Raw genomic sequence first — 16,248 nt, 5'->3', positions numbered from 1 at the left:
TTTCTCACCCAGCATTTGGTGTCCACAATATTTTTTTTGCTGTGAGGCATCACTTCTCCTACAGCCTTCTTTGTGGGGTTGGGGGTTGGCTCACCAGTTTACTCAGCTAGTTTTTCAAGCAATCAGGTGGCTTTATGAGTGGTCTTAGCCAATTTTTCTAACTTTTTCTAAGCATACCGATAGACTCATCCTCTTCCTTTGTTTACTAGGAGCCAGATTATGGTTCACTCTATGAAGGACGAGATCCAGGATTTTATGTGGAGGCTAACCCTATGCCATCCTTCAAGGTATTTTCCTCATATCTTGGGATATGTCTTATTACAATAATGATTGAGCTGAGATTATCTGGTGAATTGCTTGCGTCCCTGTATGTTTTCATTACTAGGGCAAATAGCTGTTTCTGAGGACATAGTTTTCATTGGGGAAATCATTCATTCATTGGCGATCACTCGTGGCCGAGTAAGATTGTCTTCCAAGATAAGGTCTTTAATAGTGAGTCCATAAGTGACTGTGGAGGCCAATTCTGGATCCACTCAGCCTCCCACAGTGAGGACGTAGGTTTCTAGATGGAAGATGGTTGCAATAAGGATTTGTTTGACGTGCCTTCCGCTTAGCTCGTTTGTCCCTTTTGCCCTGTATTCGTGCTTCTTCAAAGTCTATAGCACCTTTGATAACAGCCGACCTCCATTTGGGACGTTCATGGGCCAAGACTTCCCAGTTCTCGATGCTCATGTTACATTTTTTTAGATTCGCTTTAAGAAATCTTTAAACCTCTTTTGCTCTTCACCGATGTTCTGTTTCCCATCCTTAAGTTGGGAGTAAAGTAGCTGCTTTGGAAGACGGTGATCAGGCATTCGAACAACATGGCCGGTCCAGCGAAGTTGATGTTGAAGGATCATTGTTTCAACACTGGTAGTCTTTGCTTCTTCCAAAACGCTAACATTAGTCCGTCTGTCTTCCCAAGTACTGTAATTTGCAGAATTTTCCAGAGGCAGCATTGGTGGAATCTTTCAAGAAGCTGGGAGTGGCGTTTATAAATGGTCCATGTTTTATAGGTGTACAGTACGGTCAGTAGTACAATGGCTTTGTAAATAAGCATTTTGGTCTCCCTGCGAATATCCCGATCCTCGAACATTCTACGCTTCATTTGGGAGAATGCGGCACTCTCAGAGCTCAGGCAATGCTGAATTTCAGCATTGATGTCAGCTTTTACAGAGAGATGGCTGCCAAGATAGGGGAAGTGATCAACGTTCTCCAGCGTCACATCATTAAGCTGGATTGATGGTGCTACAGAGGAACTAGTTCGCACCTGTTGATGAAGCACTTTGGTTTTTTTAATATTAAGTGAGAGCCCAAGCAAAGTGCTGGATTTCTTGAGCTTTCTTTATCCACCAGGTGTTCTTAAGTTCTCTAGTTCTTCTTTGGACCTCAGCCTTTGCACTGATATAGATTTTTTTCTTAGCAGCACAGTTAATGTCTTTCTGCCATATCTGGAAGGCTTTCCTTTTCTTGTCGATGATATGCTCCAGTCTCACTATCATTCTCATCAAACCAATCCTGATGTTTCTTAGTTTGGTATCCAATAGTTTGTTCACATGCTGCAATATGGATGTCTTCAGTTTAATCCAGTGTTCCTTGACATTTTCAGGGAGTTCCGTCGGTAGATATTTCTTGAGAGTTGTTTGAAAGCAGGATCGCCTAATAGGATCTTGAAGGGCATGGATGTTCATTTTATGCCTTGGTTTTCTTCCTTGGAGCCTACGTTGAGCAACAATATTAATGGCCATAGTGGATCAAATTAATCGGTGATCTGTCCAGCAGTCATCTGCACTCATCATGGCCCTAGCGAGGAGTACATCATGACGATTTCTGACATGGACAATTACGTAATCTAGGAGATGCCAGTGTTTTGACCAAGGGTGCTTCCATGATGTTTTAAATTTATTTTTCTGACGAAAGAGTGTGTTTGTAATAACAAGATTATGCTCTGCACATTTAGTCAGAAGTAGAATGCCATTCAGGTTGCTATTGCCAATTCCTTCTTTTCCAATGGTTTCTGGCCATAAATCGAAATCACACCCAACTCTTGCATTGAAATCACCCAAGAGGATAATTTTATCCTCCTTAGGTATCTCTGATAAGATGGTGCCCAGCTGGTTTTAAAAACTTTCCTTGATGTCTTCATCAGCATCTAATGTTGGTGCATAAGCACTTAGAATATTTGCCTGCTGGTTTTTGGCAAGTTTTAACCGGAGAGTTGAGAGTCGTTCATTAATGCCAATAGGAACTTCTGACAAGAGCTTCACAAGATTATTTTTAATAGCAAAACCTACTCCATGTGTTCATTCTTGTTCAGGCAATCCTTTCCAGAAGAAGGTATAACCTTTTTCTTCCTTCAGTTGTCCTTCTCCTGCTCTTCGTGTTTCTTGGAATGCTGCTATGTCAATATTAAAACATCTCAACTCCCTCGCGATGGTGGCAGTCCTGTGTTCAGGACGTTCACTATTTGTATTGTCCAGCAACGTCTGTATATTCCGTGTTCCAAAATTCAATTGTCTTTTGCGACCTCTAAGTGGTGACCCCACTGGACACAGTAATCCAGTCAGGGAGAGAGATGAGGCAGACTGTGTTTAGGGCACCTTTTCTAGCCCCCTCCCCATATGAGGTGAGCAGAGTGGATCCTGAATAGGACTGCTCAGTCGTGGATATAACTGCTTAACCAATGTGGCTTAACCAATGCTGAATAGAGGGGAACCAGTACTTCACGCAATTTGGAAGCTATACTTCTATTAATTCAGCTTAAGAGAGCATTTGCCTTTTCTGCATCCACATTGCACTGTTGGCTCATATTCAGGTTGTGATCACCAACAATTCCAAGATCCTTCTCGCATGTATGTAGTATTGCTGAACCAAGTATTCCCCATCTTATAACTATGCATTTGGGTTCTGCATCCTGCATGTCACAGATACTTGGAGGCAGGAAATGATATCTGATTGTAAGTAGATTCCTGCAGAATTCCTGGGCAATAATTAGCATTTAACTTCATCTCAATTTTTACAGTGACCATCTAGCCTCATTCTTCTCTCTGTGTACATCTGTGTTTTTTTGTAGTGTGCTGTCAAAGCCTTGTTTGACTACAAGGCGCAGAGGGAGGATGAGCTCACCTTCACAAAAAATGCAGTCATCCAGAATGTGGACAAGCAAGAAGGAGGCTGGTGAGTTTTCTTACATCTTCAGATGCGCAGTCCTTTTTAAAGATCTCCTGGAGATCATATCTCCAAGTAGCCAGAAAGCATTTGCTAACATCCCCAGTCCTACTATTACTTTTTAAAAGAGCTTTCCCCTTTGAAGGCCACCACCCAGCTACTTTGGGTCCCTGGTCACCTGGGGAAGGAAGTTCTGGCCACAGTAGAGTGTACCTCTCTGTTCAGCCCATCTTTCCATCCTTTAAAAGCTCGCTGCCACCAGATTAGGATTTAAATACTTTCACAAGGTGCCCCTTGTCAAACAGCCTCCAAATTTCTCTGAAGCCTCTTGAGGTAGGACAATATTATGACTTTAGACATGGGTGGTGAAAATAGAGGCCACACCATGTTTATGGACAGTGAAGAGTTTACTAAGACAGAGAGAAAAATGTGGAGTTTGAGACATGCCAATGTTTTAGAGAAAGAAATGCAATGCCCCAAAATATAGAAAATCAGTATATTCCCTTTGGAGCAAATTAAGGTAACCTAAATCATCATTCCCTTCCCCTAACTGAAACATTCCTTCAACTCACCAGGCTCTCAGAAGAGCCTTACTCTGAAGTAGCAGCCTTTCCTCTTGGTTTTTGCCTCCCTTGCAGGCTTACAATGCTTTTCCTTATCACAGTGAGATCCGCCTTGGTCTAAAGGCTTTGTTATCTCTGGAGTCCCGCCTTGAGCTGCCCACTTCCAGGACTGCTACTCCTCAATAAATACTCTCCTTGTCAATCATATGCCCCACCCCAGGGGCATATGGTTATATGATATAAACATATGAGTTATACAAAAAGCAAGATGTGAAGCTAAATCACTGCCTCACTTCAGAGGCAAACTTACATTTTCAGTGGCAGACCCAAGTCTGGGAAGTTCGGTTGCTGTTGAAAAGCAGCCCAAGGTGGTAGCGGGGATGGGAAGGGGAGAACTAGTGGACTTGACAGTTTTACCTTAACTGCTTTCCCATCCACCACTTTGGTGGATGGGACCACTTTACCTAAGTGTTCTGATGCCAGAGTAAAGGGAAGTGGTTTTGGTAATGAGGAATGTTTTCTTCCCTATAGATGATAGGACGTGAGTTTGGTAACTTTTCCCCATTCCTCAGCATCAAGGCAGAATTAACAACAGAGTATACTAGTGTCGAAGAAAAACTCTTCACTATGAATTTAGGAGAACTGTCGATTGGACAGATATTTATTGCAATAAAAAGAAAGTACTGATGGCCATCAGGAGAGAGTGCCCACTGCCAGTTGCCTGACCACTAAAGGACATCTCTGCCTGAGGCATGGTTACACATGGTTATATATACATGGTTGTATATAGGCATGGCATGCAATGCATTGAGATTACCATATAAGGAAGCAATGTTATACATTTAGGTAGGGTCTTCATACATGGGTTAGGGTACAAGTCACAAGGCACAATCACATTTCCAGCATAGCCTGATGACTTCGCTTCTTACTGTGAAACTCTCCACTATTGCAAATCTTTCTCTAATCACTTCTGCTTTCTGGGCGCACAGTCTTTCTCAGTCATGCAGTTTGCCTATTTTCTCTTTATAACTTAAGCAAATACAAGCCACTCCAAACATCATTATTATGAAATAAGCATTGATTATATGAAATTCAAGCATTTTCCATTGATCCCTAAGGAAGGTCGAGGCCAGACTTCCTTAATCCCTCCTTCAAGGCTGTTCTTAAACCTCGCTAACAGATGGCCTCGCTAACACAAGACACATCAAGTCATTCATCAAGTTCTTAACTTTATAATAGTGAATACATAAATCAGTAGCATAATCAGTAAAGCAAATCCAATATCCCAGGCCCTCTCGATTTTGTTATGTAACTGAATCCCAATATTTCTCACATGATCAACCAATTCATGAGTTTATATGAAATTTAACAGAGGGACATACCCATGTTCCCAAAGCAGTACCCAGATGCCTGATTGGATCCTCAGGTCACACGCCCATTTGGATCATCGGGTCACTACCCTCATCCAGAGCAAGTAACATAGGTACTACTTCTGAAAGAACATGATGGTATAATGCAGAATCAACAACAGCAACATTAGCATGACAATACACACAAAGAAATGCACACATAGTAGCTGAAATGAGCCATCTCCTCACAAAACAGTCCGTGATGATGCAGGATTCTGTACTTCTTCCCCTCAAGCTACCTCTTGCTTTACACGATGAAGACCAAAAGGAATTGTTAGGCCTCAGGAAGTGTGCTTTAGCTGCTTTCTGTTGGATCTCAAGTTGTATTGGTGACCAGAAGAGTTACAGTTTGTTTGGTGGTTGAGCTCCTGGAACCTTGCTACTAGTCCCAGGTCCTGAAGAGCTTCATCCTTGCCCTCAGGGAAATCTTGTGTACCAGTGAGCGCTTGGTTTACCACTGGATTTTGTGGGGCATTATTATGGCCCTTCAGAGCAGGTCAAAGCAGTTTAACGACTCACCAGACTGGCTCTCTTCACCATTTGTGTTAATGGCTCAGATGTCAATGGAGGAGATGTCTTTTTGCAGTGTGACATATGAACCCAGGACTCTCGGCCTTGGTATTTCACAGCTGGGTGTTTTGTCAAGATGACTTGAAATCTTAATGTAAGGGCAAGGTTTCTGTACCAGTTGGAGCAAGGCTGCAGAAACCTGTGAATTGAAAGTCTCAACATGCAGTCCCAAATCAATTTGTTGTAATTGCTTGACATTGAAATACAGTCAACAAAGTACTCCAGAAATGTTTAACATTCCTTTCCAAAATACTGTGCTGCCTACATCCAAATGCCAAAATTTACAGTGTGTCTTCCCTCCTAGTCAATGTGGGAACAGAGGCACACTCTTCTTTTATAGAAAGTACACTTGGAAGCATAGGCAATTGCAGCAGCAAATAGAATAAAGTCCCAGAACCAAAACAAGGAAAGAAATATGATTACCCTATCCTGATTCCTAAACTCCACTCCACCACCAATAGCAAATAAAATAAGAAACAGAAAATGTAATTGAAGAATTCTTTCAAATCAATACACCAACAGAATTTTCCATGAATCAGATTTAGGACCTTAACAAACGTTTGACCTTGGGATTTGGGTTTTCCGATTAGAATTTTCTATGAATTTTGGGCCCAGTTCCAAATTGATGTTTATTAAGTTGCATGAACTTTTAATGGTCATATGGCCACAAGACAATTAAGACTCAACACAGAACTTGAAACACAGGTCCGAACTTTTAGCTCAGATTGTAGGTGTTCTCGGAGAAGGGCACCCTCTCTGAGAACATTCATTTTTCCAATGATGGAACTGCCCAGAAATGTAATATGCTGAACTGCAACCACCCCTTCCTCCACCCTGGCGCCTGGATTGTGGGGGCACAGAGGCCCATTGACCTTCCCCCCCTTGAAAATAAATGTTTTGTATAAAAGGGAGTCCGAAAGAAACAGCCACAGAGGAGTCAGACCCATGAGAAATCCTCTGGGTAGACGAAACGGAAGATAGAAGTTCAGATTCAGAAAACCCAGAAGATACTGAAGAAAAAACAGAAGATGAAAGAGTTCCAGAACTGGTACTACATGCCTCTGGAGGAGTTTTCAACTGTTCTCTTGCTTCCCTCAATTGTATTAATTTCACTTGTGAGTCTTTAAGGCTTATAATACGAGACTCATTTTGCCTCCTGAGCACTTCCTCATCCCAAAGAAAAAAGGAGAGCCACTGTTTCTCTGTAATTTGAGGACCTCTAAATAAGAGTGCTCTCCTTAGATGTTACATTTTGTTACAATTAAAAGTTCCAACCAAAGGAAACTGTAGGTTCCTTAGTTGGCTGGCCATGTAATCATGCCAGAAGGGCAAAAACTTAATTGCTAGCTGGCCATATTTCTCACTCATATGAAATGCAGGGGTCCCTCTTAGTGGTGTTTCTTCTGACACCAGTAGTTCAAACAGTTTAGACTTTTGGCTTGCTATGGCTTAATCTAGTGTTGCACACAAATATTAAAGGATCCAGTACACACACACAGCTCACCAACACACACATGCACATGGGGCAGTATGAGAAACACGTCTCTGCTGACTCCCACATTCACACGACAAGAGGTAGTGAACACTACAATGGAAGCTGATTAAGCCACTGGTTCAATTGGGTGCATTCAGACTCGGGGGAAGTGTCTTGCAAAATCAGCAACACATTCCAGGGGCTCCTCTCATTGACATACACATCCATGCACTTTCTCTGTCACACACCAATTCAAACAGCTTAAATTTAAAACTACAATAAAATTAAAATCAAAAGATTTTCCCCATTGCCAGCACTCACACAGTGTGATCATTCCAAGGGCTTTACCGTACTCAATGGATTTCCCCCAAGCCACCAGGCCAATTCAGTTGATGTCCCCAGCCATGACCGACACCGGCTGAGGCTCCTACTAGAGCCACATACATACCACTGCCACCCACGGACTCAGGACACCAACTCCTTACCTTCTCCCAATAACTGACTTCCACCTCCTTGTTGAGTCTGGCTTAATCGAAATGGGCATCCCTGTCTGTGGACCTCTTTAGACCCTTCTTTCTCTCTCCTTTCCCTTAGTTTCTTTGATTCAGCCCTATGCCAAAGTGACTCGGTGACAACAAGGTTAAGCTGAACGCTGTGGAACCAAGAGCTACAACAAGGTTCCCCTCTTTGTCCAATCAAGGTTCTTGTTAAAGGTTTGGAATAGAGTAAACTGAAGTCACGCACTGTGCAGCCTCCAAGTCCTACCTCAAGCTCTGGATGGAGTGTTTTGAAATGAGGTTTCCAACAACCTCCTAATGTGGCACCCAGGAGGTTGAGCAGCTGCTGAAAGCCCCTCACAGAGGATTACTCAGTTTTATCCATCTCACTGCTAACACCAACATTGTCGAAGAAAAACTCTTCACATTGAATTTAGGAGAACTGTCAATTGGACAGATATTTATTGCAATAAAAAGAAAGTACTGATGGCCATCAGGAAAGAGTGCCCAGTGCCAGTTGCCTGACCACTAAAGGAAATCTCTCTGCCTGAGGCATGGTTACACACAGTTATATAGGCATGGCATGCAATGCATCGAGATTACCATATAAGGAAGCAATGTTATACATTTAGGTAGGGTCTTCATATACGGGTTAGGGTACAAGTCACAAAGCACAATCCCATTTCCAGCATAACCTGATGACTGTACTTCTTACAGTAAAACTCTCCACTATTGCAAATTTTCTCTAACCACTTCTGGTTTCTGGGCACAGTCTTTCTTAGTCATGAAGTTTGCCTACTTCCTGTTTATAACTTAAGCAAATGCAAACCACTCCAAACATCATTATTATGAGATAAGCAATGAATATATAAAATTCAAGCATTTTCCATTGATCCCTAGAGAAAGTTGAGTCCAGACTTCCTCAATAGTTTACCCACCTCCCCACTACTGTACTGGAAAGTCTTTTGCTTAGTGAAGAATTAATGAGGTCTGTAGGTTGGCTTAAAGCCACACATTTGTGCTCTAATAATCAATGCATTTTGCTCATCTTGATACAAAATATTTATTCTATTTTTCTAGAATATGTAAGACTTTGCATGTTTACCTTTTCATTTCTTCCAGGTGGAGAGGAGACTGTGGGGGTAAGAAGCAGTTGTGGTTTCCAGCTAACTACGTAGAAGAGATAGTTAGCCCAACAGGTCTGGAGCCTGAGAGGGAGGTGAGCATTTTTTTTTTTGAGAAAAAGGAAGAGAGAGGTGCAAAGATTCGAGATTCTGGAAAAAGCTTTCAGTCTGGGTCTTGAAATAAGGCCCTTTGAATACCTAAGGGCTGCCTTCTCCCATATGAGACTGCCTTCGCATTAATATCTTCCACAGAGGCTGTCTTAGGTATCCTACCAACACCTAGGTCATGCTTGGCTGGGATCTGGGAGAGGACCTTTGCTGTTGTTGTGTTAAGGCTTCCCTTATCTCCCTGCCCTTAGGGTGGCCTACCAATAGCCTTCTGTTGCAGCATTAAGACATTTTCTTTTTTTGACAAGCATTTTGTCTAGTTGCTAATTTTTAATCTCCCTGGCATATTAGTTTATTTCAGCCTTCCCCAATCTGTTTGCCCTTCATATGTTTTGGACTACAACTCCCATCAGCCCCATCCAGTGTGACCGATCACTAGGGATGATGGGAATTGTAATTGAAAACATTTGGAGGGTGCCAGATGAGGAAGGTTGGTTTAATTTATTAGTTTTAAAGTACTTTGTCTGCTGTCTCTTGACTCTTTCACTTGTCATTCATGATTCTTTTCATTGAGTTGATGGTTTTATTTTGTAATCTGCCATGGTGGTGAAGATGATAATAATTAATGATAAATATTTGGAAGCTTCTGAGATGTGTGCGGATAAGAGGGAGATTGTGTTACCACGAATATATGATGAGTCTTGTACAGAAGTGTTTCTGAAGGAAGTTTCGCTGTTACAAAATTGCTTTCTCTCAAATGTGGCAAATTAAATATTATCCAGAATTTATTTTATTACTCTTCAACATGTATATATTGTCAGCTGATCATTGCCCAGAGGACTGAGTAGCTTTACATTGCATTAAACAGCGGAGACTGCCAAGTAGGAGATAGTTAGATGGCCATGGAAGAAACAGATAAGGGCAGGGTAGGCATTTAACATATTTTTGCAACATTTGCTATTTTAAAACAGAATGCATTTATATGGGGGAGTGTTATTCCCTGAGGTTCTCATGATAGGGTAGACTATAAAATGTGAAGAAATGTAGTAACAGGCTGTGATCTTGCTTCCAGCAACAGATAGATGAAAACAGTCCTCTGGGAGACCTGCTTAGAGGGGTCCTGGATGTACCATCCTGTCAGATTGGTAAGTGGACAGTATGTCTGTGGGAGGCAAGAAGAGGTAACTGTTTCAGATTTTAGACACTATTTCCCTAGAACTCTTCTTCGTTGCTAATCTATAAGCTTTCTGTTCCAAGGCTTTGTTGCAGTAGAAGCTAGTTAAATGATCAGTGCTGTCTCTTCCACCCACTCAGGACCACTTTTTAGTGTCAATATGTAAAGGCTTGCTCATGCAAGAATATCCTGCCCTTTACAAACCTGCTTCAAATGCATCACTGACACACGGGCCTTCCCTGTAGTCAGATGGATGTGCAAAAATGAAATTCTGGAGTTATATGGATCTGACTACATGGCAGACTCACAAATACAGAAGAGCGGATAGTTCATTCATCTGCAGTGTAAGAATATACATTGGGCCCCTTGAGGAAATTCATGATATACATGTTTTAAATAAATAAACAAATTATTATTATTTATTAAATTTCTGTCCTGCCCTTCCTCTCAAAAGGAGCCCAGGGCATCAAACAAGGGACAAAACACTAAAAAATAAATAAATCTTAAAACACCTTAAAAACAATACATCTTAAAAATAATACTTTTAAAAAACATTAAAAAAAACTTTAAAAACATTTTTAAAAGCAATTCCAGCACAGACGCAGACAGGCTTGTTGAAAGACAAAGATAACAGGGATGGTGCCTGACTTACATTTAAGGGGAGGGAATTCCAAAGGGTAGGTGCCACTACACTGAAGGTCTGCTTCCTATGTTGCGCAGAACGAACCTCCTGATAAGATGGTATCTGTAGAAGGCCCTCACCTGCAGAGTGCAGTGATCGACTGAGTATATAAGGCGTAAGATGAGATTTCAGGTATCCTGATCCCAAGCTGTACAGGGCTTTGTACACAAAAACCAGCACCTTGAACTTAGCCCAGTAGCTAATGGGCAGCCAGTGCAATTCTTTCAGCGTGTGTGCGTGCGTGTGTGCGTGCGTGCGTGCGTGCGTGTGTGCGTGTGTGTGTGTGTGTGTGTGTGTGAGAGAGAGAGAGAGAGAGAGAGAGAGAGAGAGAGAGAGAGATGTTGGCAATATCCTGCCCCAGTGAGCAGTTGCACCACCACATTTTGCATCAGTTGCACCTTCCAGACCAACCTCAAGGGCAGCCTCACATAGAGCACATTATAGTAATCCAGCCTAGAGGTTACCAGTGCTTGGACAACAGTGGTCAGGGTCTTCAGCTGCCTTACTGTCATGGCCCCATCAGAGGACTCCTCCGATGAGGACGACTCGGGAGTAACAGCAGCAGACCCAGGAGCAGCAGACCCAGAAGGAGACACGGAAGAGACTCCTGAGAATCCAGCTCCTTCTCCCCCTCAGCTGCAGAGCACCCCAGATACAGCGGAGGCCCTGTAGCCAGACGCAGACAGTGAACAGGATACTCCCCCCTCACCTGCAGAATGTAGACAGCAGAAGGTCAGGCAGAAGAGAGGCAGGCCTGTCCCCTTAAGGCCCAAACGCTGAGGGCTCACACCTGCTGTCAACCCTGCTCTTTATAAGGCACACCTTGGCTGCAGCTGGTTGCTGACTGCAACGTCAGGCGTGGCTTCGTGTATTCCCAGTTTCCCTGCAGCATCTTGGACTGACCCCTTGGCAATTGATCCCGGACCTCTACTGACCTCGCTTCTGGACTTGTGACTTGGCAAGTAAGCTTCAGACAGGCCTGGCCCTTATCAGGTTCCCTCCTCGTTGGCCTGGCAGATTTACAACCAGTCTGCCAGCTAAGGACTTCCCTTCCCTGCTAACGACTCAGGAATTTCCAACCCCCACTGCTGACTCAGTGCAGAGCTGACACTTACCAACCAAAGCTGGGAAAAGGCACTCCACTGAGGTCACCTGGGCCTCTAGTGACAGAGATGGAACCAGGAACACTCCCAGACTATGAACCTGCTCTTTAAGAGGGAGCAAGACCCCACCCAAAGCAGCCACCTATCCACAGCACCTCCATCTTGCTAGGATTCAGAGACAGTTTATTGGCCCTCATTCATCCCACCACCAAGTCCAAGCACTGGTCCAGGGCTTGCATGTCCTCTTCCGATTCAGAAGTTACAGAGAAATACACCTGGGTGTTATCAGAACTTCCATCTCTGTCACCAGGAAACCACTCTTGTCTTGGAGCTGGCTGTGAGGGCCTGCACCTGGTGTTGGGCCGAGGCGACAGTAAACTAGGGTTGCTGCTGGTGTATCATCCACGCTGCTGCCCGGTAGCTTCTCTGACTGAGCTGGCGGAGGCTGTCTCGGCTGTGGTGTTGGAGGAGCCCAGAACGATAGTGCTGGGTGATTTCAGTGTCCATGCTGAGGCTGCCTCTAATGTTCCAGCTCGGGACTTCATGGCCTCCATGATGACCATGGGGCTGTCTCAAGTTGTTACTGACTCAGTACATAGGGCATACCCTCGACTTGGTTTTTGCTCCAGATGGAGGAAGGGGTGGTCTGGAGATAGGGAGGATGGATGTCACCCCATTGTCATGGTCAGATCACTTCCTGGTGAAGTTTAGACTTATGGCTCCGATCCTTCCCTGCAGGGGTGGTGGAGAGATTAAGATGGTCTGCCCCTGGAGCCTAATGGAATCCACTAGTTTCCTGAATGCTCTGGGGGAGTTCCCAGTAAATAGAGCAGGTGACCCTGTTGAAGCCCTTATGCTGTGGAACAGCAAGGCACGTCAGGCTCTTGACATGGCTGCCCCCAAGTGCCCTTTCTGGCATTGTGGAGCCCGGCTTGCACCTTGGTACAGCAGTGAGCTAAGGGCAGTGAAACAGGCTGGATGATAGCTAGAGCACAAATGGCGAAAGACGTGCTGTGAGGCTGATCAGGCACGAGTAAAACATCATAACCATGCCTACTGTGTGGCAGTGAGGGCGGCGAAGAAGGCCCTCTTCTCTGCCTCCATCGCATCCTCAAGTAGCTGTCCAGTGGAGCTTTTCTGTATTGTCAGGAGTCTGTTGATATCAACTCCAGGAAATGGAGTTTTAGACCCTTTGGAGGGCCACTGTGAATTGTTTGCAAGGCACTTTGTGGGTAAAGTTGCTTGCCTCCGTAGCAGTCTTGATGCCCCGTCTACATCTACTGTAGTCCCCTATGAAGTGTCCAGTGCAATGTCTGCTGCAACTTCTTGGGAACAGTTTCAGTTGATGCGGCCTGATGACGTAGACAAGGTGCTTGCGATGATGCGGCCAGCAACGTGTCCTCTCGACCCTTGCCCTTCTTGGCTTATTAAAGCGTGCTGAGGGGGTCTGACCGAGTGGATCCAGGGTGTGGTCAACACATCATTGCAGGAGGGGTGGTTCCAGCTGTTTTGAAAGAGGCAGTGATCCGACCACTCTTGAAAAAGCCCATGCTGGACCGATTGGTTTGTGACAACTACTGACTGGTTGCAAATACCCCCTTTGTAGGGAAGGTGATTGAGAGGGTTGTGGTGCAGCAGTTGCAAGTATTCTTGGATGAAACAGATTATCTTGACCCATCCCAGTCTGGATTCAGGCCTGGTTATGGGACTGAATCGGCCTTGGTCGCCCTGATGGATGACCTTTATCGGGAGAAGAACAGGGGGAGTGTGACCCTGTTATTCTTACTTGATCTCTCAGCAGCTTTTGATACCATTCACCATGGTATCCTTCTGGGCCGACTTGGTGAGATGGGTATTGGAGGCACTGTTTTACAGTGGTTCCGATCCTATCTCCAGGGTCGCTCTCAGAGAATACCATTGAGTGACTGTCTTTTGGCCCCCTGGCAGTTGTGCTGTGGGGTGCTGCAGGGTACCATCTTGTCCCCCATGCTGTTTAACATCTATATGAAGCCCTTGGGACCAGTCATCAGGAGCTTTGGGGCGAGGTGTCAGCAGTATGTTGATGATACCCAGCTCTATTTCTCTGGAACATCTGAATCAGGAGAGGCTGTGCAAGCACTGCTGCCTGGACTGCTGCCTGGACCTGGTGGTGGGCTGGATGAGGGCCAATAAACTGAGTCTGAATCCTAGCAAGACAGAGGCACTGTGGGTTGGTGGTTCCCAAGTTTGGCTAATTGGTCAGTTGCTTGCTTTGGGTGGGGTTGTACTCCCTCTGAAAGAGCAGGTCCGTAGTCTGAGGGTGCTCCGGGATCCATCGTCACTAGAGGCCCAGGTGATCTCCATCATCGGGAGTGCCTTTTACCAGCTTCGGCTGGTAAGACAGTTGCAGCCGTTTCTGGACCGGGATAGCCTGACCACTGTTGTCCACATACTGGTAACCTCCAGGCTGGATTACTGTAATGCGTTCTATGTGGGGCTGCCCTTGAGGTTGGTCCAGAAGCTGCAGCTGGTGCAAAATGCAGCAGATAGACTGCTCACTGGGGCAGGGTATCACCAACATGTCACCCTGCTGCTGAAAGAATTGCACTGGCTGCCCATTTGCTGTCGGGCCAAGTTCAAGGTTCTAGTTTTGGTGTACAAAGCCCTATACAGCTTGGGACCAGGATACCTGAAAGACTGTCTTATCCCTTATATACCCAGTCGATCACTGCACTCTGCATGTGAGGGCCTCCTGCAGATACCATCTTATCAGGAGGTTCGTTCTGCACAATATAGGAAATGGACCTTTAGTGTGGTGGCACCTACCCTATGGAATTCCCTCCCCTTAAATATTAGACAGGCGCCATCTCTGCTATCTTTTCGGTGCTTTTTGAAGCCTTTCCTCTTTCAACAAACCTTTTAAGTTGAGACCTATCCCAGTCTGCGTCTGTGTTGGAATTCCTTTTAATATTTTTTTTATAATAATATGTTTTTAACTCTTTTTTAAAATATGTTTTTAAAGCTTTTTAAAAAATGTTTTTAACATTGTTTTGTTTTAATGTATTTTAAGGTCTGTTTTATGATGTTTTAAAGTGTTTTTAGTGTTTCTGTTTGCCGCCCTGGGCTCCTGCTGGGAGGAAGGGCAGGATATAAATCAAATAATAAATAAATGAATAAATCAGCATACTGCTGACACCTCTCTGCAAATCTCCGGATGAGAACTCCCAGCAGCTTCTTATAGACATTAAACAACATTGTGGACAAGATGGTACCCTGCAGCACCCCACAGCACAACTGCCAGGAGGGCAAAAGACAATCACCCAATGTTCTCTGAAAATGACCCCAGAGATAGGAGTGGAACCAAAGTGAAAGTGCCTCATCTCACCAAGTCAACTCAGAAGGATACCATGGTCAATTGAGAGATCAAGTAAGATCAACAGGGCCACACTCCCACTGTCCTTCTCCCGATCCTTCTCCCCATTCTTCTCCATCAGGGCAAACAAGGCTGATTCAGTCTCATAACCAGGCCTGAACCCAGATTGGAATGGGTCAAAATAATCTTTCATTTAAGAGTACTTGCAATTGCTGTACCACAACCGTCTCAATCACCTTCCCTATAAAGGGAGTATTTGTGAGCAGGTGGTAAGTGTCACAAACCAGTGGGTCCAGGGTTGGCTTTTTCAGGACCAGTCAGATCACTGCCTCTTTCAGGACAGCTGGGACCACTCCCCCCCTGCAACGATGCATTGACCACACTCTGGATCTCCCTCATACCCCCTCGGCAAGCTTTAATATGCCAAGAAGGGCAAGGGTCGTGAGGACACGTTGCTGGTCGCATCGTCACATGCCCTTTGTCCATGTTTATCAGGCTGCATCAACTGAAACAGATCCCAAGAATATGAGACAAATGGGTAGTGATTTGCAGACAACCTCTGCCTAAGACCTTGGAAAGCCACTGCCAGTCAGAGTAGATACTGCAGGGCTACATGAATGGTCTGACCTGGCATAAGGTAGCATCCTATGTTCCTTCCTAACCATCTTGTGTTGAAAGAGAAAGAGAGGAAGGGAAGTGGGAATAGGGCCAGATAGAAAGATGGAAAGAGAAGAAAATAAAGAAAAACAAGATACATGAGTTTAAATGTGGGTCAGGAGTAAGCCCTGATTCTGGAAAGGTTGATGGCATCTGTAGTTACCTTTTTTAAAAAACTGTTGTTGCTCCCTTACTTTTGAAAATGTTTTATTGACTTACTTTCCTACTTAGGGTGCAATCCAACTCACCTTTCCTCTAGGCTGGGGTGAGTTGGATGCCATGGAGCGCCAGCTGCACTGGGAGGCTCCTAGCTGCTCTGGCCTTCGCC

General features: G+C 44.5%; 1 protein-coding gene across 2 annotated transcripts in view; it reads left to right on the top strand.

Annotated features, from left to right (window-relative positions):
* The window catches only part of PLCG1 (phospholipase C gamma 1), a 134,436-nt gene that overhangs the window by 94,916 nt on the left and 23,272 nt on the right, over positions 1–16,248 (top strand). For both annotated transcript variants that reach the window (XM_061631490.1, XM_061631491.1), the window contains 4 exons: positions 210–287; positions 3,113–3,216; positions 8,843–8,939; positions 10,025–10,097. In XM_061631490.1, the coding sequence (XP_061487474.1) occupies positions 210–287; positions 3,113–3,216; positions 8,843–8,939; positions 10,025–10,097 (352 nt within the window). The remainder of the gene's footprint in view (positions 1–209; positions 288–3,112; positions 3,217–8,842; positions 8,940–10,024; positions 10,098–16,248) is intronic.

The sequence above is a fragment of the Rhineura floridana genome, chromosome 6 (assembly GCF_030035675.1).
Source record: "Rhineura floridana isolate rRhiFlo1 chromosome 6, rRhiFlo1.hap2, whole genome shotgun sequence".
In the NCBI taxonomy this organism is placed as follows: domain Eukaryota; kingdom Metazoa; phylum Chordata; class Lepidosauria; order Squamata; family Rhineuridae; genus Rhineura; species Rhineura floridana.
Note: the sequence above shows the minus strand (reverse complement) of the source record. Positions and strands in the feature narration are given on the sequence as shown.